Source organism: Leucopleurus acutus (genome assembly GCF_964270905.1).
Source record: "Leucopleurus acutus genome assembly, chromosome: 11".
Classification (NCBI taxonomy): domain Eukaryota; kingdom Metazoa; phylum Chordata; class Mammalia; order Artiodactyla; family Delphinidae; genus Leucopleurus; species Leucopleurus acutus.
This window is the reverse complement of record NC_139152.1, coordinates 24858640-24880341: the sequence shown is the minus strand read 5'-3', so window position 1 is coordinate 24880341 and position 21702 is coordinate 24858640. Positions and strand designations below refer to the sequence as shown.

Here is a 21702-nt window from a genome sequence, read left to right as displayed (position 1 = left end):
GATGTTGAAATGACGGAAATTCTTTGATGTTTTGAAATTGTTTACTCTTTAGATTTTGAAATATCTTACTGATCTGTGTGAACTGGAAAATAAATTGTCTAAGGTTACATTGTTTATGCTTATAGCTTGATTGTTGTAAATTGTGTATAAACTATATTTTAAGGTAAACAGCATCACTTTTAAACCTTTGAAAATATTAGTACCTTAATTAGGAGACAAAATATACTTTATTTGTATTATTTGGATTTTTTAATTGATTGAAGATAACAGGTTTATAATACTTAGATTGCACTAGATAGCAGGAAACATTTACTTCTCAATTTCAATCCCTACTCTGCCATTTACTAAGTATGTGACTTTAGGGAACTTACTAAATCTATTTCTGCGTGTGCTTCAGTTTCCTTTTCTGTAAAATGGGGATACTAATTATAGTACTTTCCTCTTCAGGTCAGTGAGAATTCAGTCAGTCAACATTTGTAATAGTTGCTGTGTAACCTTGGGCAAGTCATACAACTGACTTCTTTCGGGCCTCAGTTTCTTGATCTATAACATCAGTGTTATTCTTAATGCCATTAGTTTTTAATGGCATTTTAGTTTTTAGTTGTTTTTCTTATTTTGGTTTTTTTTAGCACCAATGAAATAATTTTTATTCTTTCTAAATGAAGTAATGTAGTTCACCACATAAGTGTAGTGGGGATGCCCAGAAGCCTGTCTGCTTGACCTCACCCTCTTCCTATAAATCTGAGCCTAAACCCCAGGGTTATTTGGAACACAGTTTGAACTCTAGACTACTTTAAGACTCTGTGAAGTTCTAAAAATCTGTACTCCCTATTGAAACCAGATGAAAATTATTAGAGTGAAAAAAAGTTTTGATAGGAAACGCAGGACAGGACTGATCCTGATTGTACTCATTCTGTTATTCATGGCACTGATTCTGATATTTGAAAATTAATTTGATTTGAACTAAATATTTGAAAATAAGGCATTGGTTGAGCCTTTTTAAAAGGCCATGCAAAACTTTAAGAATCAGGTTTTGTTTTTGTTTTTTTTTTCTGGTAATTTGGCTACATTCATCTTGAGTCACACAGACCTAGTTTCCAATATGCCACTTCAGTAGTTATGTGGTCTTAAGCCAGGCATTTATTTAAACTGCCGTAAACACCATTGGCTTATTTGTAGAACTGAAGCTATCTACTTTATAGGTCCATGGTAAGGAATAAAGAGGATAGTATTTGTAGGACATCAGGTACAATGCCTGATGTCTGGTATTTACTTGGTAAATAAGGAGAGAAAGGCTTTCAATTCCTAACTTTTGATTTTGAAAATTTTGTATTGTTAATGGCATAGTCTACGTAAGGTTTATGTAAACAGAGGTTAATACTTTTTTCTGAGTTGCTTGGACTTACTAATTGTAGAATTGCCATTAAAATGAAGGGTACTGTGTTAAAAACTTGTGAAATCAGAAAGACTTTTGGAATAATTACAAAATAGGATTTTTACTTTTAAAGTGCCTTTGTTTTGCCCATATGAATGCTATCCAAGTTCTAATTGACATATTTTATTCTGTATGAAGTCCAAGTTTTTCATAGATCAGTTGATTTATATTCATCATGTTTTGTTGATCAATTGGTAGGTTCTAATGTTTCCTTTTTGTCTTTTAGCAAATTGAGAATCAATATAGATATTACTGTTGCCATGAAGTGTCAGTGTAAGTACGTGTTTAACCTGATGATTGCATATATAGATTATGGTTTAAACAGTTGCTAGTAAAAAGTAAAAGCCACTGGTTGTTTTAACTTTATTTTTCCTTTATGATATCTTAATTTAAGAATACAAATTGTTTTTCTTCCCAGCTTGTATTCTTTAAATTTCTTCTCCATAAAGAGATTTAACTCTCAAATTAGTATAATTAAAATGAAAGAAAATTGGAGGAAATTTTTATAAATCGAAGTTCTAGTTTAGGTATATCCTTTATTTCTTTCTTGTTTGGCATACTGGTTTTTACATCCACATTCCAGAAACATATCCTCTTTCACAGTTTCAATTTACTACCCTTTACTTTTACTTCTGCATATTAAAATACGGATCCAAATCTTTTGAGTTAATGGTGATGTTACTCTTTTCTGTTTTCTTCGCTGGCTTCACTTAATTATACTGGTAGAAGTGGAAAAATGTTAATATGCTAGATAGATAATGTTTGAATCAGTATAGTTCTCAAAAATGAGGATGTTTTTTCATCTTAAATTGTGTCTTAAATTACTGCTTGAAAAGTAGAGACCAAGAATTCAGTAGTTCAGACAAAATTTTTTAAAGTGTGAAATCATTTTATCCTATTAAGGAAATTAATTTCTAAAAGATTTCATCTAAGAACAACCTTAAATCTCTTTTCCTTTTCCATTTATTTTTTCTTATGTTAGTGGGTAGTGGATATAGTTTGACTCTCAGCATAGAATATAAAACTTCTAATTCTTTTTTATGCAGATATTGGAGCAGATGTATTGGATTTAGCAGAAACAATGGTTGCATCTGCAGATGGTCTAGTTTATGAACCAGTAAGTTTGATTTACATGTTCTTTTAAATAGTATGCTTTGAGGAATTGTTCCCTTGAAGACAGTTTTGATATTTGCTTTTAATTTTGTCTGAGCTAGTTTTTTAAAAATATATTTTCTTAATTCAAAAGTAGTATACAACATTGTAAATCAGCTATACTTCAGTAAAAAATAAAACAAAAACAAAACAAATAAACAGAAATATTCTTTGTAAACATTTAGGGGGAAGAAAAAAATTATATCTAATTACCAAATTATATCTAAACCAAAGCCTTGTAAGCATTCTGGATAAGCCTCTATAATCTTATACTTATTTTATACTTTTTGTTAATGCTTCCTAACAGTTTCCTTTTCTCTTTTATACAGTTGCTATAGTGATGAAATTTTCTTCTTTTCTTCTAATGATTTTGAAATTCTATGTCTTATTTGTATTCTTCTTTTACCAAATTTAAGTTCTTAAAAATGTTTGAGCTATATTTCTCTTGTAATCAAGAATGAAGCATTATCTAAGAGGAGAAATTTCATATGCATTTAGTTCTTCCTCTCTCCTTCACACCTCCATTTCCCAGACCTAATGAAATACTGACATTCTCTTATTGTTTTCATAGTACAAGTTGTGTGTAATAGAATTAATTTGTTAGAAAACACCATCACATTACAGGGGCAGGTATCACATTACAGGGGTGGGTGATAACAGGTCATGATCAGAACTAGCCCTAAAGAAGCTTTAGAAAACAAAACGTGGAACTCCCAGCTACTCTGCCTTTGACTGCTCTGTTGGCATTGTGGTACTTATGTTTACCCATGCATTCTTGAGTTGTTTTGTTTACCATTGACAGTTGTGAACCCTCTTTAAACAGAATTGCAAAGTGAAGACTAAAGGTGATGGAGGAGGATTAGAAGTAACTGAATAGGTGGAGGAGAAAAAAGGGAAGCTCTTAGGTCAGTTTTGATTACCAAATTATTTTTAGTTTACATGAACAAAATATATTTATGCCTTTTGATACACACTTTTAAAATAAAATTTTCTAAAGAAAAAGTAACTTTTGTTACTGCCACTCTGAACCACCCTACTTCCTAACTCCTGTATTGCCACTCAAAAAATTGATATCAGTAATTTTAAATGAGGTTAGGAACCTTACAAATTCAGGTACCATGTTATTGCATGTTAAACTATTATCTGGAAATTTAGATCTAGATGATTATTATCAGACACTAACATTTGTATTCTGTTTCATACTATTTTAGGAATAATTATTCAACTTTATGTTTTATTGCTTTTACTTTCTACCCTTCTTAGTTTCTTTATTTTTGTTTATCGTTTTGTGAGGGACTTTTTGTGACTTCTTTATCAGCAAGAATATGTGGGTTATGTTTTATGACAGACCGCCTATGTCATTCTGTTCTCAATACATGTAAGGTTGGCTGAGGATAGAATTCTTGCTTTATGGTGTTTTACACTCAGAACTTTATAGACATTCCTTTATTGCCTTCTGGCACATTTTTTTTTCTTTGTAGGTAACATATTTATCTACTTATATGCTTTTTTCTTTTACTTTTGAAATTCAAATATTTATCCTGTATATCCAAGTGTGGATCCCCTTCAGTTATTTTTGGCTTTTGATGGTATTAATGATCTGAAGTTTTAAGTGTTTTTTGCTTGTTTGTTTGCTTTAATGATGTTCAGAGTAATGGTTTTACCTCTGTTTTTTAAAATTCTTATCAAGTGATGTTGAATTTCATGGAGTGGTTCTCAGTATTTTTTATCAATTCTTGCATAAGATGCATATTTTGAACTTTATCTGTGAGTTCTGGGAGATGACCTTGATCCAGCAGGATCAATCTTTTTTTTTTCAATGCCTTCATTATGTTTTAAAATTCAGTGATTATATTTTCCACCTTTGATATATTGCAGATCACTCCGTTTTTTTTCTGTCTTCATGATGATAAATCTCATTGAGAAATAATTAGAAAAACTTCACTTTTCTTCTTCTTTTTAGAAATGGTATCACAGAGGAAAATTAGCCCTCGGACCTCAGATTTACCACTTCTTTCAAATTGATGAATCTTTTTGTCTATCTAGCTATCTATTTTCTTGTTCATCTTTAGGATGGGAAAATAAATGGCCAGTTAACTGACTGAGAGTTGAGATAGACTTGAGTTATGTTGGTTCCCTTTCCCTCCCCGCCCCCACTTTTTTTTTTCCCAGATGTAAATGAAAGGAGAAGGATATATAGTTTAGATATACTGTGTTTCTTCTAAGCAAAATTAGAGCGTCAGATGCTTTTGAAAAGAAAGGAGGAAGTCACATTGGGTTCAGGATGGCAGAGTAGTTCACCAGGGCACCCCACATTTCCTTTTCCGTATTTGTTTTGACAGGTTAAATTTAGCTAGGGTAATTCCTTTTTTCTTTAACTGGTGTGACTGTCCTCATTAGCAGCCAGCTGTAGCAGTAGTTTTGCTTAATTTAGAATACAGTCCAGGTCACATGTAAGCTAGGAATAATAATGCTGTGGAATGCCCTTTGTGATGTGGTCTCTGGCACTCAATTGAACTGCTAGAAGTCTTAGGATGGTGACTGTCTCTTCCTCAAGTGTCTTGTTATCTTTTATCACCTGTTTTCCTCTGTTACTCTGAATTGGGGATTCACTGCTTACATGGATTTTCCTGTCCCGTGAAATAAATTATGTGTTGGGCTCTTTTCTCAATTTAGTCTCCCTTGTATGCTGTCTTGCATAAGTTTTTGATAATTTCCAACATATGGATGCTATTTAAAATGATTTAAAATAATGATACAGTTTCTGTCCTCATTTTTCTGTTTCTTTGGACATTGTGAGAATTTGAGGAGATAATCATCTTGAACTTATCCTCTAAAATTTATTTATGCTGTTTTTCTAGCATTCGCTCCATACTGAGTGTCTGTCACTCCCACTCTCTTCACGTTTATTAAGTCTCTGATTTTTTTAATAAATATTTTTTCTGGACAGCTTGTCTCTTCAGCTACATTCTAAGCTCCTGAAAAGCAATTACTTTATTTTTTCTTCTTTATAGCTCACAAAATGTAAAGCATAATGCATTGCAGGTGTTAGGCACTGATGAATATGTTAGAATTATGTAATTGTGGCAGGATCTTTGATTATTCCATTGTAACAGCTTCTGCCATTTCTTTCAATCATTTGTAGGAGAGGAAAGTTTTATTTTAATTTAACTGTCATGAACTAAAAGTCATGTCTTAGCCAGAAAGTTAGAAACTTAAAAATATGTAATTGTATATTTTTATCAGTAATTTTTAAAACGTTTAACAGTGTTTCTGGTAAGTATTCATTCCCTTGTCCTAATTTATATTAAAATATTTAAGAATTATTATTAATGTAAAATTATTTGAGATAATTTTTACTTGTTTTTAAATTTTCACTCATTCTTTTAATATGCAGTCTGAATATTAAAAACTTAATTCTAATAATTTTACTGGTTTCTAAACCATGATCACACAATATGCTATGATAGCTACTATTTATTTAAAGAAAAGAACTGCTTTTAGGGATGTGAGAAAGTGAGGAATCTGACATAGTTGGGTTTATATACTGACCTTCATTATCTGTGATTTTTCAAAAAATTTTTTAATCTTTTGAGTTCTTTTTTATATATAAAAAGGAGAGAATAATAACAAACTCACAAGGTTGTTATGAAGGTTAAGTGAGATGATGATTTAAGTAGCATAGTGCCGAGCACAAAGTAGGCCACTCAGTGGTTCTTTACCCGCTGTGTTAAGCACTATACCGAGCAGTTTGGGGAAGTCAAAGGGTGAATCACATAGTCCCTGCTGTCAGTAGTTTTATTCACAAGGTAACTGGGGAGCAGTTGCATGTAGCCTCATCTGTTTGCCATGGTGTGTTTTATAGCACTTTCTTTGTGTGCTGTGCTGTGAAAAAGGTTGGGAAGCAAGGTATAGACAAGTTCAGCAGGAGGAGTAATCAAAGTAATTTCACTGTAATCATTAACCTAGAGCAAGTGGCATATAGAATTTAGACTGACATTAGGGTCACAGTTACAGGAGAGGAAGGTTCCAGGTTGATATAATTAAATAACCAAAGGCACAGAGGTAGAACTGTCTGATGGAATGAGGGGTTAAAGAGAAAGGATTTATAGTGAGAGAGTAGTAGGTTAGGGCATGATTATGGAGGGATCATTAATAATATTGATAAGTTAGAAAGTAGAATTAATATGCCTTGTTATAAATCGCCTTTTAAAAATCAAAAGTGGACTTTTTGTTGGAAAATTAAATTGTGGGTATTGCCACAAACTGTGAGAAGTTTGCCTCTTTTCCTCTGATTCTACAAAGTAGCTAAGTTTGTCTTTGAATTGGTGAACATAGTGCCTAGATAAAATTTCTTGAATTATTCTTTCTTGATTAATACATTTGGGAATTATAGTGACATTGTTAGGTCATTTCAAAACTTTTTGATTTTATCATGGTATTTTCCTGGCAAGAATATGGGCTTTGGATGCTTGAATATTATACTTAAGCTGTATGTCTTTTTCATTTCTTCTTCTCTTTTAAATACTTAAGTTTCATGCTGGCATCATTTAAATGATTTTAAGTCTTAAAATACCATTTTGTACATGTGATAGATTGCATTGTATCCATTCCTATAAATGTAGATAACTGTAATAGAAAAATATTTGCAGTTAGTGAAATTTCTTTATACTACTTTTGAGTAAAATTTTAAATTTTTTAGTTTGACTTATGGAAGATTAAATGTAAATTATGAATACTTGTTTTTAATGTTATTATAAATTTGTTCCTTGGTCAAAGAAAATTTTAAAAAATTATGATATAAGAGCCAAGAGAAATTGACAGTGCTAGTGATTATGTTTTCCTTTATTTCAGGCAATATTTGATCTTTCACCACAGCAAAAAGAGTGGCAGAGGTAATAAGTAAACAAAGTATTGTGGTCCATAGAAATTAGATCATGCTTTGTCTATTTTGTCTACTGTATATTATTCATAGATTAATATATTTATCTAGGCATTTCTTTGGATGAAATATTAGCAGAATATAGTATATAATATAATCTTTACACTTTCAAAGATTTTATCAGATCTTAGGAAAGTCATATAGTCTTTAATGCACTTTGAATCATAAATACATTTTAGTTTTCATTTAAAATTGTATTAACTATTTAAAAAATTTTAAAAGCAATATATGATCAAATTTGAATATAAAGGATATAAAGTGAAAGTAAAAGCCTCCTCATCATTCTCTAAACCTAGTGCCACTAACTGGTGGTAATAACCAGAGTTAAATTTCTTGTGTAGCCTGCTAGAAATATTCTGTTTGTGTATAATTTTCTACATGTTTCCATATTTGCTTATGTTATTTTTTTCCTAATACAAATGGGGTCATTCTATACATTTGTTTTATAACTTTCTTTTTCCAACCTAACCTTATATTTTGCACATCTTCCCACTTAAGTACATATAGTGGTACCTTTTATGGATAAGCTATAATTTATTTAATTGGATACTTATCGATGGGCATTTAGATTGCTTGCAAAGATTCTAATATCAATGCTCAGTGAAAATTCTTGAATCTAATTCCTTGTGTGAATGTGTGTATATATATATATATATATATATATTCCTCATGTACTTGAGTGAATATATGTATATGTATATAAAGTTTCTAGAAAAGAAATTTATCTTTTAGAGTATATTTAATGTTTTGATAAGTTCTCATGACAAGGAAGAAAATTTGTAATGGTGAGGTAGGTGGTGGTTGTTAACTAAACTTATGGTGGTAATCATTTCACATATATACATCTGTCAAATCATATGTTTATACCTTAGTCTTATACAATGTTATATATTAGTAAAACTGGAAAAAAATTTTGATAGATAATGCCAAACATCTTCCCCAAATAGTTTCATTTATATTCCAAAGCTATCAGTATGTGAGAGTACTTGTTTCTATACAACCTCACCAACAGTGGGTATAACCAGACTTTTTTTATTTTTGCCAATTTGATTGGTGAAAACTGGTATTGTACTTGTTTTAGTTAGCATTTCTTTGTAAATCAGTTTAATATCTGTGGATTATTTTTTTCCCATTTGTATTTTTGTGTGTGTGAAACTAATTGCTCATGCCGTATGCCCATTTTGCTTGGTTGTTTTCTTAATAACTTTAAATAATTTTTTGTTTTGTTTTGTTTGTTTTTTGGCTGCATTGGGTCTTTGTTGCTACGCAAGGGCTTTCTCTAGTTGTGGCGAGCGGGGTGTGGGGGTGGGGGTGGGGGTGGCGCTGCTCTTCATTGCTGTGCTGGGCTTCTCATTGCAGTGGCTTCTCTTGTTGCGGACCACGGGCTCTAGGCACACGGGCTTCAGTAGCCTTGGCTCGTGGGCTCTAAAGTGGAGTGCAGGCTCAGTAGTTGTGGCACACAGGCTTAGTTGCTCCGCGGCATATGAGATCTTCTTGGACCAGGGCTCAAACCCATGTCCCCTGCATTGGCAGGTGGATTCTTAACCACTGTGCCACCAGGGAAGCCCAATTTTTTGTATATTAAAGAAATTAGTTCTTTGTTTTAAATAGTTACCCCATCCCCACTCTTTCCTTTCTTTTTGTTTTCTAGACTATGTCTTATGCTTAAAAAGGCATTACCTAATTTAAGATTATTACAAAAAAATTTTTTTACCCTTTTTTTTTTTTTTTTTTCTAGTCCCTAAGTACATTTCAAAGGCCTTTCTCTTTTAATTTCTACTTTCACCATTTGGAGAGCTTTTAAAATTAAAGTTGAAACGAATGTATTGAACAAAATAACTGAATATTAGGTGTCTGGGCTTCTAGCGCTTTTAGTAGAGAGCCATCCAGAGATGAAATACATTACTTTATTCCAGAAATGTTAAAGTGAGAAGTCTCCTTTCATCTAGAATTTTATTTAGTGTTCAAGACTAGTAGTAAGTGAGAGAAGAGATTGTGTTTTTACTGTTAAAATGATAGACATTTTCCATCGTAGTAGAATTTTCTACATCCTTTTATATATGGAATATAAACTTGGGTATTTATTGGTATATTTGAGGCAGAAGTTATACACGTATACACACACACACACACACACACAGTTATACACGTATACACACACACACACACACACACACACACACACACACACACACACACAGTTTGGTGTCATCAACCTCTTTTGCCATTGCCCAGCACTAAAAGTTAAACTCTGGAAACAGAAGACACACATACAGCATACAGTTTGGTGTCATCAACCTCTTTTCCCACTGACCAAACAATAAAAGTTGAACTCTGGAAATACAAGACATGCAAAAATATGAAGCTTTCAATTTCTGTTAGCATTAGATCTAAAGATTTTAAGTCTTTGTACATGTAAATCTGAAGATGGGATCTGGCCTCTTGAAGCTTCCTAGATTATCATGTTCTGCTTCTAAACAAATATTCTTGAATGGATTAGAGATGCCTAAGACCTAACAACCTGAATAATGTGCATACCAAAACGTTCTTTACCTGTAGAATTTGCTAAAAGATATTTAAGTTGTCTTTCAATTGTTCTGCTTTCTTAAAATATTTAGGATCCCAATTAATCTCTTTCCTTTAGTAAAAGGAAATCTCAAAGCCTAGACATAGCCTTCCTGATTACTGTTTTTTATTTATACTAAATTTACAGTATAAAAATGACTTTTTATTTTAAATAGGCCTGTTACCAGTGTTCTTAGTGGGTGGTACATACGTATTTTATCTTTATCTCTCGCTTGCACTTCTAAAAAATGTTTATTATATCATTATGATGGGATGTGAAATATATTCTCAATTACATTTGCTTCTTCTTTAAGTTCCTATGTTTGTTAATAATTTTTCCAAGTTATTTATGTGTGTGTATGTATGTGTATATATATTTTAAAGACTTTTTAAGAGTATTTTTAGGTTTACAGCAAAACTGAGTGAAAAGTACAGAGTACCCAAATATCCCCTGCCCCCACCCGTGTACAGCCTTCATTATTATCAATATCCCACACCAGAGTAGTACATTTCTTACAATCTATGCACCTACATGAACACATCATTATTGCCCAGAGTCCATAGTTTACGTTAGAGTTCACTCTTGGAGATGTACACTCTGTGAGTTTTAACAAATACATAATGACATGTACTCACCATTACGGTACCTGTAGTTTTACTGCCCTGAAAATTCCCGGTTTTGTCTATTCATCCCTCCTTTCCCTCTGGGTGTAAATTTTGTACTTGCTGAGTTTGAACTGTGATACAGGTGGCTTTGGATGTTAGTTATATAAAGATATAGATTAAAGGATATAAAATAGGATTATATCTAAAGATACAAAGTTATTGTTGAAAATATTAGAAATATTAGAGAGAAGAAATACTTTTATTCTTGGTTTTGTTCTTCAGAATAAGTAATTTCATGAGTTATATAAATGTAACAATTTTGTAAAAAAAAAAAATCTTCAAGCAACTAATGTGTTTTTAGTGGCGAAGTATATTTAAAAAGAAAATCTAAGCATGAGTTCTCAAATGAATACTTTGTTCTCTATAATCCTATACCTTATATGCTGATGTTCTTTTTAAAAATTATAGGTGGAATATAATAGTTCGTTTAGAATGGTCTTGTCATAGGATAAAGTTCAGGTTTCTTTGGAAAAGGCAGACACTAGGTGATATTAAATGTCACTGTGGCCTGGTTTGTAATGAGAATTGGATGCTCCTGTGTGGATTTAACCCCCAGTAATCTGCCCCTTTAAGTCCATCACATCTATTATGTGGCCCCTTATTTGTCTCATTCTTTGTATCTGTAACACTTTATTCAGTGCCTGACAAAAACTAAGAATTTTGTTATTGCTGCGTGCATGCATGAAAGATGAATTTAGATATTCAGGTGAACAGAAGTTCTTTCTTGGTGACCCTGATTCCACCAATAATGGACATGTAATTAGTGTCCACACATTCATTACTGATGGAATTAGACAGACTTAAGGACCCCAGCTGTTACACCTCTAGCCATACTCCCTCACTTTTCCTGCTTTCAAGGAAATGACCAAAGAATACTTGGGACTTTATTTTAGAACAAAGTTATGTAATAATAAATGTATGGGTTAGCTAAGTCAACTACCTGTGTTATTTTTAAAATAGTGTTGGCTTCCTCTGTGTGTCTTACTGTATTTGTTAACTATTGCTTGTTTTTGTATTTAGGATGCTACAGCTGATTCAGAGTAGACTGCAAGAAGAACATTCACTTCAAGATGTGATCTTTAAAAGTGCTTTTAAAAGTGCATCAACAGCACTTCCACCAAGGTGGGAGATTTTTTGAGACTATTTATTAAGAATTTATTGGGGCTTCCCTGGTGGTGCAGTGCTTGAGAGTCCGCCTGCCGATGCAGGGGACATGGGTTCGTGCCCTGGTCCGGGAAGATCCCACATGCCGCAGAGCGGCTGGGCCCGTGAGCCATGGCCACTGAGCCTGCGCGTCCAGAGCCTGTGTTTTGCAACGAGAGAGGCCACAACAGTGAGAGGCCCGCGTACCACAAAAAAAAAAAAAAGAATTTATTGTGACATAATTTTAGTATTGGTTTACTCCTCTGAATCTTATATTTCTTAGAGAAAATGTAATCATTCTGTATGATGAGATGTCTTTTTTTTTTTTTGGCCGCACCGTGCGGCATATGGGATCTTAGTTCCCCAACCAGGGATTGAACCCTCACCCCCTGCAGTGGAAGCACAGAATCTTAACCACTGGACCGCCAGGGAAGTCTCAAGATGTCTTTTTTACTCTTAAATTTATGGCCTATGATACTGATCAGGATTATCCCAAATATTATTTTCATTTTTATGTGTGTATGGTACACCTTCATATAAAATTGTACTAGGTTTTAAGAACAAATTAATTTCATTTACCATTATGAAGATGTATAAAGTTTTTTTAGGAATTTCATGTTTTTATTTCACTTTTTGTCTCTTTTATAGATTAGAAGAGCTGATCTTTGGAAATGCTATAATCATGAAAATGATCATTTAAATTTAAAAATATACAGAGGTTTTACATTTGCTTAGGAAGAAAATGTTATTGTCTATTTGAAGTTAAGTGGCATGCCCTTCCCTTACTCATTCTTTTTCCCAACGCTTCCTGTCCCCTAAAGTACCAGAAACATGATAAAAGCATGTCTTTGTTGGACTAGTAATTCTTTACTTTTAATTTTTCTTCTCTCATTAGACTTAGTCCTCTGGTTAAATTTGAATGACCTTGAAATTTTATATTTGTGTAAATAATATATATATATAATAATTATATAATTTTTTTCATTTTGTAGATTTTTTTAATAAAAGTGTAGACTTCAAAAAACTGCTATTCTACTTTTGACATTTAGAACATTATCTAAAAATTGATCTTTAGGGATTATTTTTTTTCCCATCTATAAAATTTTCTCACCAGAAATATGGTAACTATATTGAATACGCTGTAAGTAATTCAAATGTATCTTGTTGTAACAGGGAAGATGATTCATCACAGCCTCCAGATGCTTGCAGAATTCGTGGTCATCTATATGTCAATAAAGTAGCAGGGAATTTTCACATAACTGTGGGCAAGTATGTTCTTTTCACTTACTGAAAATACTTTAAACAAGTTGGCAGTTTGGTTAAAAGTAAATTCTTTGTTAATCAAATAATATATAACTAACCACTAGAGAACTCTTAAAATGTGTATTTTTTATGTCTTCAGCCTTCAACCTCAGGATAGAGAAGACTACTAACTTTAAAAACTACTGCTTCAAAACAAAAGAAAAATAGTCATGTCATATTTCATATATTAAAGTATATAAGTTGTAGGTAAATATGAATTAAAACCTTCAGCTTGCCAAGTTTTAGTAGCCAGAAAGCTCTTACCTAGACATTTCATTAATTTGTTCATTTTGTTGGATATTAGGTTTTTGTTTTGTTTTTCCTTTTGGTGATCCTCATCAAAATATAATCCCTGACCAGTACGAGACAAGTATTTTGATGTAGTTAGAAATATGTCTGGGATAAAGTTAAATTGGGTAAATGTTAAGGAAAAATATCAGACCACCTGCCTTCATGAGCAGAACCCAGCACAGAAACTGTCATATAATAAACACTTGGTAAATTCCTGAATGAATAAATAGATTCTCTGATTATCTCCTCTCTCTTTCTCTGCTTTTCTCCCTGCCTTCCTTCCTTCCATCTAGACTTGCAAAGCTGAACAATTCTTCATTGCAAAAGAAGAGTATTTTTTGAGTACTTGCTATGTGCAAAGTACCATGGTAGATACTAAAGATGAAGCAGTGAAAAACAGAGAAAGGGTTTTTGCCCTTATGATGCTGACATTCTGTGAGAGAATCTGAATTTTAAACAGTAAATTACACTAATAATTATTTAATTATAGTTGTCTTGAAGTTATAAAGGAAAACTATGGCTGATAAGAAACTATATAACAAGGTACCTGACCTACTCTGCAAGTCAGTGGAGGCTTTATTGAGGGAAACCTTTGAACACTAATGGATGGTTAGGAATTTTATATATAAAAGGAGAGAATGGCATCTAGACTGAGGGAAAGGCCATAAAGCAGGACAGAGCGTGGCTAGAGATTTTTTAAATATATAGAGACAGCATTAGACTTCTATGCAAAATTATTTCAGTGTTTACAGTGATCAGATCAAATCAGGCATTTGCTTTGTCTTTGTTTTGTTTTTTTGGCTGTGCCACATGGGTTGTGAGATCTTACTTCCTCAACCAGGGGTTAAACCCGGGCCCTCGGCAGTGAAAGTGCTGAGTCCTAACCACTGGGCTGCCAGGGAATTCCCTGCTTTGTCTTTGTTATCCCACTCTTCTTAACATTCATGTTTTGTTGTTTTGTTACTGTTGCCAGGGCCTATTCTCTCCATCCCCAACCTGTAGATGGGAACCTTAGAATTTCTTGGTATCATATAGTCAACAAATGATAGTTGGCTCAAAGAAATTTAGATGGTTTTATTGCACTTCTGAATAAAAACAATATCCTACTCCAAAACTAACTGAAAGAGGGAAACGTTGACAAATATTGGAAGAACTTCTATATTTTGGCCTTTGTTCTCAATTTCACTTACCTCTCCATGTGATAACTCATATTATCAATAAGAGAGGCCAAATGGAAAAGCATTTGGTTTGTATCCTATCCTTATCTTATCTGGGATTTTGAAAATAGGGAATGTCAACTCTAAACCCCAGTTAAGCAAAATGTTATCTCCCAGTACCCGGATTCCAAAAAAGTACTCAATTACTACTATTATAATTTGAATTTCATTAATAAGTTTGTAAAAATTTGTTTTCTCTCTTGTTATGTAACTACATAATATCTTCAGTTTTGCATCTTGGCCCACAAAACCTAAAATATTCACTGTCTGACTCTTTACAGAAAACGTTTGCCAACCCCCAGTTTATTGCATTACTGAGATGAGATTTACCTACTTAAATCATGGGCCAAGTATGTTGTTATATTATTTTATACTAAGAAAATTATATAACTTAGGAAAGATCCCCTTTATGATTTTAATTAGTTATGTATTTAAATGTTATTACTTTAATCTTTTTTTCCTCCTTTCAGGGCAATTCCACATCCCCGAGGTCATGCACACTTGGCAGCACTTGTCAACCACGACTGTAAGCAGTTTCTAAAATTTCTTTCTGTGAAGATGTCCTTGCTAAAAAAGTGTGTTTTTTAATTTTCAGTGCAGGTGCGAGGTAGGGCTTTGGAAGTGGGGTATGCTGAAAGAAGATATCTAAAGGAGAGAATAAATGATCTAACTTATTGACTAATCCATTTTCTCTTGTCTTTAAGCTACCTATATTTCTTTTTAGCCATAGCTCAGAAGTTGCTGAGGTAGGGAGAAGCACCCTTGGTGTGCTTTATATCACTTAGTACACATTTCTGCTAATTTTTTTTTTTCTGATAGTTTTTACAGATAGTGAAGAGAATATATTTGAAACTTGTTTAAATATGTAAATTTAAATATGGACATTTACACACATATATAAAGTATTCAAGTTAGTTTTGTGTAATGATTATCATAAAACTTAGTTTTTAAAGTCTCCTTTAGACAACAAAAACAAGTAATAAATTCCATAAAAAACAAGTTTAGTTACATAAATGTGCTAAAGCAATAGTGTGTATTAAAAATATATCTGATCAGTTTCATGGACATCATCTCAGTTCTTCTAACACAATCCTGTTTCTATATGATGATTTGGACTAGAAAAGACTTATTTTTTTGTTTATCAGAATTAGATGTCATATTATTTCTTAGATATTAATTTGTATATAATTATGAAATTTGCAATGTAGCATTTTATCAGAATGTGTTTACCTCTATACATATAATTCCCACATATTTGCATGCATTTTTCTTAAAATAATATGTTTTTAAATACTGTATTATTATACCAGCAGATTTTAGATATTTTCATTTGAGAATAGGTAAGAATGTGAACTAATCTGTAACATGTAGTTTTGAATAATTTAATTTCTCTACTTAATTTTTTTTTTTTTTTGCCTCTTAGCTTACAATTTTTCTCATAGAATAGATCATTTGTCTTTTGGAGAGCTTGTTCCAGGAATTATTAATCCTTTAGATGGAACTGAAAAAATTGCATTCGATCGTAAGTATTTAATAATTACTGTTGGAATTTGCATGTAAGCAAATAGTTCTTATAACTTTGATATTAATACATTTTAAATAAACCTCTTCCTTAACCCCCTTGTAACAGATAAACGGATAAATCTTGAAGTGGTTTAAATGGCTGATCATCTTTAAGTGGAGATGTGTGTAAGAGAATTTGTTCTAGTGGTGGATGAATTTTAAATGGTAAAAAATGAGCCATGGAACAGAATAAGAAATTAGTCAGAAGTAGTCAGGAGAAGGAGTAGAATTTAAAGGCTCTCTAAATATATGAAAGGTTAATGTGTTAAGAGGGCATAACTGCTTTTCCATGTTCAACAAAGAAAGAATAAGAACAAAAGAAAGTTTGAACATTATAAGAAAAATTTTCTTCTTTGTGTAGGTTCAGAGTTCTAAAATCTATACAATATTTACCATGTCAGAAACCTCTCTAGAGAATTTTACAAACATCAGAAACCTAGAGTTCTTCTAGAATAGTTTGGTATTAACACAGTCAGAAGTAGTACAGATACCTTTTATTACTGTCTGTTTTAACCATCTATTCCATTTAAAATTTCAGTTTATGCAAATATGGATGGATTATTAAGGAAATAAAAGGTTTTTTGGTTTCTGATGTTTGTTTTTTGAAGATTTTTGGTTGCCTTTCTTCTTAAATAGTCATATTATATGCCTTAAGGACGTCTAAAGCTTCCTGTGCCACTAGGAATTCTAGCCTTTGCAAAACTGTAATTAAGGATTTCATTTTTTATTAATTCAAATAGATTTATTAATGTTCTTTTCAGTATTTTACTCTTTTAGCATAGTGTTGTAATCAGATACATTAAACATGTTTTATTTAGAATTCATGAGTATTTTATGTTTGTGTGGGAATGTTTCACTCAAGGAAGCTTGAGAGTACTAAATTTGGAAATGTGTGAGTAGAAACATTCTGAGAATTACAAGCTTTGTTCTGTGTAATCTCATCTTTAAGTATGTGTTCATTCTACACCAAAATACATTAAATATTACAAGAGATGCACAATTGAAAACATGTTGGTTAATACTTTGTTTCAAGATGCTGAAATGAACTATACATTTTTGTAAAGAAGCAGATCTAAATATGAACAGATTAATTTTCAAAAGGCTCTTTAAATTTACATGTTCAGGAAAACTAAGAGGTGTTTAGAATTATTTTATAAAATGGCATGAGATGAATGTCAGTAGGTTATTCAAAGCTTTAAAGCAGGTATACTCTTCTCCTTCCTAATATATGTTCTATTGGGCCTCGTTTTCGATAAAGAAAAAATTCAGCATTACAGATCTGTTGGATTCAGGTAACTACCCTCTCCTTCATGTAGGAATTTTGAGGGGATTACTTAGCAGTGACATGTTTAATGCTGTGCAGATTTGGACAGACCTATAACCTTTGGAACAATTTGTGGCTTGCAACAAAATCTAATGCAAGAGCATTTTCCCCCTGCTTGGCCATTAAGTTATCTAACAGACTTATATATTAGACAAATAGGTCTTCAGCAGTTCTCTCTCCATAGCTTAAAAGGTTTCCAATTTTCCCTGTCAAGTTTCTTTGACCCGCTTTGGCTACTGTTCATTGCATTGGACTTCATTCCGCATGTGGTGAGATTTCCTTTGTCTCTCATTTTTTTCCGTCAAGTCTAATTATCCCACCCATGTGTACAGCATTGGTTATAACCTCACCACTCTCAATTTCATCTTCTTTTTCATAAATACTTCATACTTGAACACCTTCTTCTCCGCTCATTTTCAGCTTATTTTTGTTTATGACGTAATAGAGATATTTGTAAAACACCTCAAAAATAAGCACAGATTGAGCAGTTCACTTTACATCAGAGAACAACTCAAAGGATGAAAGATCGTCCACAATTGATAAGCCATTTATTGGTGGTGGACAAAGTTGACACACTTTTGCTCTAACATTATCTGTGGTAATATTTAGGATTTAAGTTGAAATTAATAATAGAACTGGCCAAAAACTATTTTATGTTTTTGAAAGTTATAGTGGTACAAGTGGTAGTTATAGTGGTAGGTGAAATAAGAAATGGTGAAGTTGAAACAGGCTTTGCTTTATTTTGTTAGAAACTTGTTTAATGTTAGTGTTGAAGAGACCATTAGTCTTACCTCTCCCTTCTATCTACAATTTTAACTTTCCCTCTCCTATTCTGAATTACAGTGAGATAAGAGACAGAGAAATTGAACTGATGGAAATAAAAATAAAAATTAATTCATGCTAGACACATGAAAGTACATACTGTATACCTCCATTTATATGCAATTCTAGAATAGGCAAAACGAGTCTGTAACAATAGAAGGTAGATTAGTGGTTGGCCTAGGACCAGAGGTAGAAGGGATTGACTGAAAAGGGGTTCAAAGGAACTCTTTGGGGTGATTAAAATGTTTTATATTTTGATAGTGGTGGTGATTGTATGGATAAAAACATTTGTCAAAATTTATCAAACCATACATTTAAAACTTACATATTTTATTCATGTACTCAGTTGTCATAGACAGTTATCACCATGTGACGTGAAGTACATTGCAAACGTAATGAGGCCCTATTCACTTAACCTAGCTGAAACTATAGATAGATGTATCTAGTTCTAAATTTTCTAGAATGTAGACCTAGAGAATTAACATGTTTTGTATTATGTGAACTGTTAATTGCTTAAAATTAATTAATAATTAGTAATATACTGGTGTTTATGACTTGTATTAAACCTATAAATGCCTAATGACTATATAAATATGATCATTTTGATTACGTAGTAACCCCAGGCCATCATTGAGTAGTTTCTTTGCTTATTTTCCTACTGTAGTATTGATTCTTTGTATTTATCCAAAGGCTACATTTTGGTTTATATATCCAATAGCTAATTCAGTTTTGGTTTATTTATTTCTGTTCAGATATTAGTAGAAACTGAAAATGTGTCTTGTGGTGGTTATGCTATTATAACTTTATTTTTATTAGTTTCTGTACTATAAAGAAATGCTTTTATTTTCCATATTTTATAAAAGGATGATAATGATTATAAAAGATATCTAACTAGATAACTAGCTCATCTTTTTTGACATCTTCTAATAGATGTGTGTGTGTGTCTGTGTGACTATTTTATGCTTACTGAGAACTTGTTTTACCAAATGTGAATATACTGCTTTCATTGATTCTTTTATAATATTTTTTTGTTAGACATTAAGTTATAAGTAGCATTAAATTTCAGATTAGATGTATTTAATAGAAGGCTGATGTATTTGGCAGTAGTTTCATTGCTACTGGATTGATGAAAAAAACCTACATTTTGTTTTTATTCTAGACAACCAGATGTTCCAATATTTTATTACAATCGTGCCAACAAAACTACATACATATAAAATTTCAGCAGACACCCATCAGTTTTCTGTGACAGAAAGGGTAAGTTGAATCCAACTGGTAAAATAATTTTTTTAAAGCATTTTATAGTCCCGCTACAAAATTAGTTTGGAGTTTCAGGTAATGCCCTCCCCCATTTAAAATTTGAAATGCATTGACATTTTATTTTAAGTCAATAAAATATCAGAAATGGGTATTAAGTATGTTTTAGAGTAAGAAAAGAAGTAGATTTAAAAAATCTGGAATGTTTTCCATTCAATTAGTAAAAAATTATTAAACTATGATATTAATTATTTTACTCTTAATATCTTAATACTTGTTTTCCCATGTACTGGTATAAGCAGTTTTTTTTAATCTGCCAGCAGATTTTCTGATTTCTCTGTTATTTATTTTTACTTAATGTATCTACCCTGGGACGCGCATGGTTATTGTGACTCAGATAGCAGATTTAGAGGGTTTGCCTTCCTAATTTAGGGCTTCATCTTCATCTGATTGAGAGGACAGACGTTCTGCAACCTTAGGGTGGAGTGGCCTTATAAGTAAATATTGATAATGAGAAGCAGAATTTTGGAATTGGGCAGTTTAACAGATTTCTCACTTACTCTGGGACCATGTTTTCTTTTTTTCTTTCATTCTTTTTGTTGTTAATTTTTTATTTTTATAAGCTATGTTTTCTTATTGTGTTCAAGAATGGTGAATATTCAAATACTAGTATCCAGAAGAATTCCAGAATTTAAGTGCTTTTAAAAATTTGCTTTCGGGCTTCCCTGGTCGCGCAGTGGTTGAGAGTCCGCCTGCCGATGCAGGGGACACAGGTTCGTGCCCCGGTCCAGGAGGATCCCACGTGCCGTGGAGCGGCTGGGCCCGTGAGCCAGGGCCGCTGAGCCTGCGCGTCCGGAGCCTGTGCTCCACAACGGGAGAGGCCACAGCAGTGAGAGGCCCGTGTACAGCAAAAAACAGAAAAATAAAATAAAATTTGCTTTCCTCCATATGAAATTTTCCTTTGATAGTCTTATAACTTGTGTTGACTATGTCCTCAGTAATTGTTTTCCTTATTCTTGGGAAACTAAATACTAAAGTTTTTAGGGGTGAAGTGTCATGTGTTTATAACTTTTCAAATGGTTCAGGAGGAAAAATCAAGTATGTGTAACTCCGTGTGTGTGTGTGCGCATGCGCATGCTCACGTGCAGAGAGAAAGAGAAACTAGGTAAAGTGTCTACAAGTATATATTGTGCTTTTTAGCATTTCTTTATGGGTGGGGAGATAACCATTTCTCACTAAGGTTGGCAACACCTGAAGGTCAGGCAGTCTACACAACAGCACGACTTTGGGGAAAACAGGCATGCATACATTGCTAAGGAAAATGGCATAGTCTCTTGGAAGGGAGTTTGGCAATATCTGCAAAATGACATATGCATTTACCTTTTGACCCAGCAATCCCACTTCTAGAAATTAAATCCAAAGATACAGTGGAAAAAAAGTGATGTTGTATATGAGATTATTCGTTTTGTTACTTGTAAAGACAGAAGACTGGAAGCAACCCAAGTGATACATCGACACAATGGAGGAACATGCAACTTTAAAAAAAAGAGAGAGAAAGATATCTATATACTGATACGAAATTATCTCCAGGATGTATTTTAAATAACAAAAATAAATTAACAAGAAAAAAAAAAAGAATCACAGAGCATTTGACCTTTGTGGGATGTGTTAGTACTGATAGGACAACTACAGTGGTTGTATTTCACTTTAAAAAAAAAAGGAGTAACTGGAGTTGGTAGAGTGGAGGATGAGAAGGACAGGCCTGACCTTCATTGGTCCTAGACCAAAAGCGAATCATTATGAGTCTTTTGTTATGTAGACACCGTGATCCCTAAAACAATATCCACTCACATAGGTGATGACAATATATTTATAATTTTGGCAAAATATTGAACTTATCAGAACTTAAAGATGAAGTCACTTTATATAGGAAACTTGATCAATGGCTTATAAGGCTCTGTTGTGCTAATAGGCAAAGAGGTTTTGTAATGCCCACATGAAATTGTTTTAATTTCCCACGTTA

General features: G+C 32.6%; 1 protein-coding gene across 1 annotated transcript in view; it reads left to right on the top strand.

Moving 5' to 3' along the window:
- ERGIC2 (ERGIC and golgi 2) overlaps nt 1–21702 on the top strand; it is a 37750-nt gene that overhangs the window by 11895 nt on the left and 4153 nt on the right. The window contains exons 4-11 of the mRNA XM_082849854.1: nt 1662–1708; nt 2482–2552; nt 7442–7482; nt 11781–11882; nt 13077–13172; nt 15184–15239; nt 16137–16235; nt 19582–19679. Of these exons, the coding sequence (XP_082705980.1) occupies nt 1662–1708; nt 2482–2552; nt 7442–7482; nt 11781–11882; nt 13077–13172; nt 15184–15239; nt 16137–16235; nt 19582–19679 (610 nt within the window). The remainder of the gene's footprint in view (nt 1–1661; nt 1709–2481; nt 2553–7441; nt 7483–11780; nt 11883–13076; nt 13173–15183; nt 15240–16136; nt 16236–19581; nt 19680–21702) is intronic.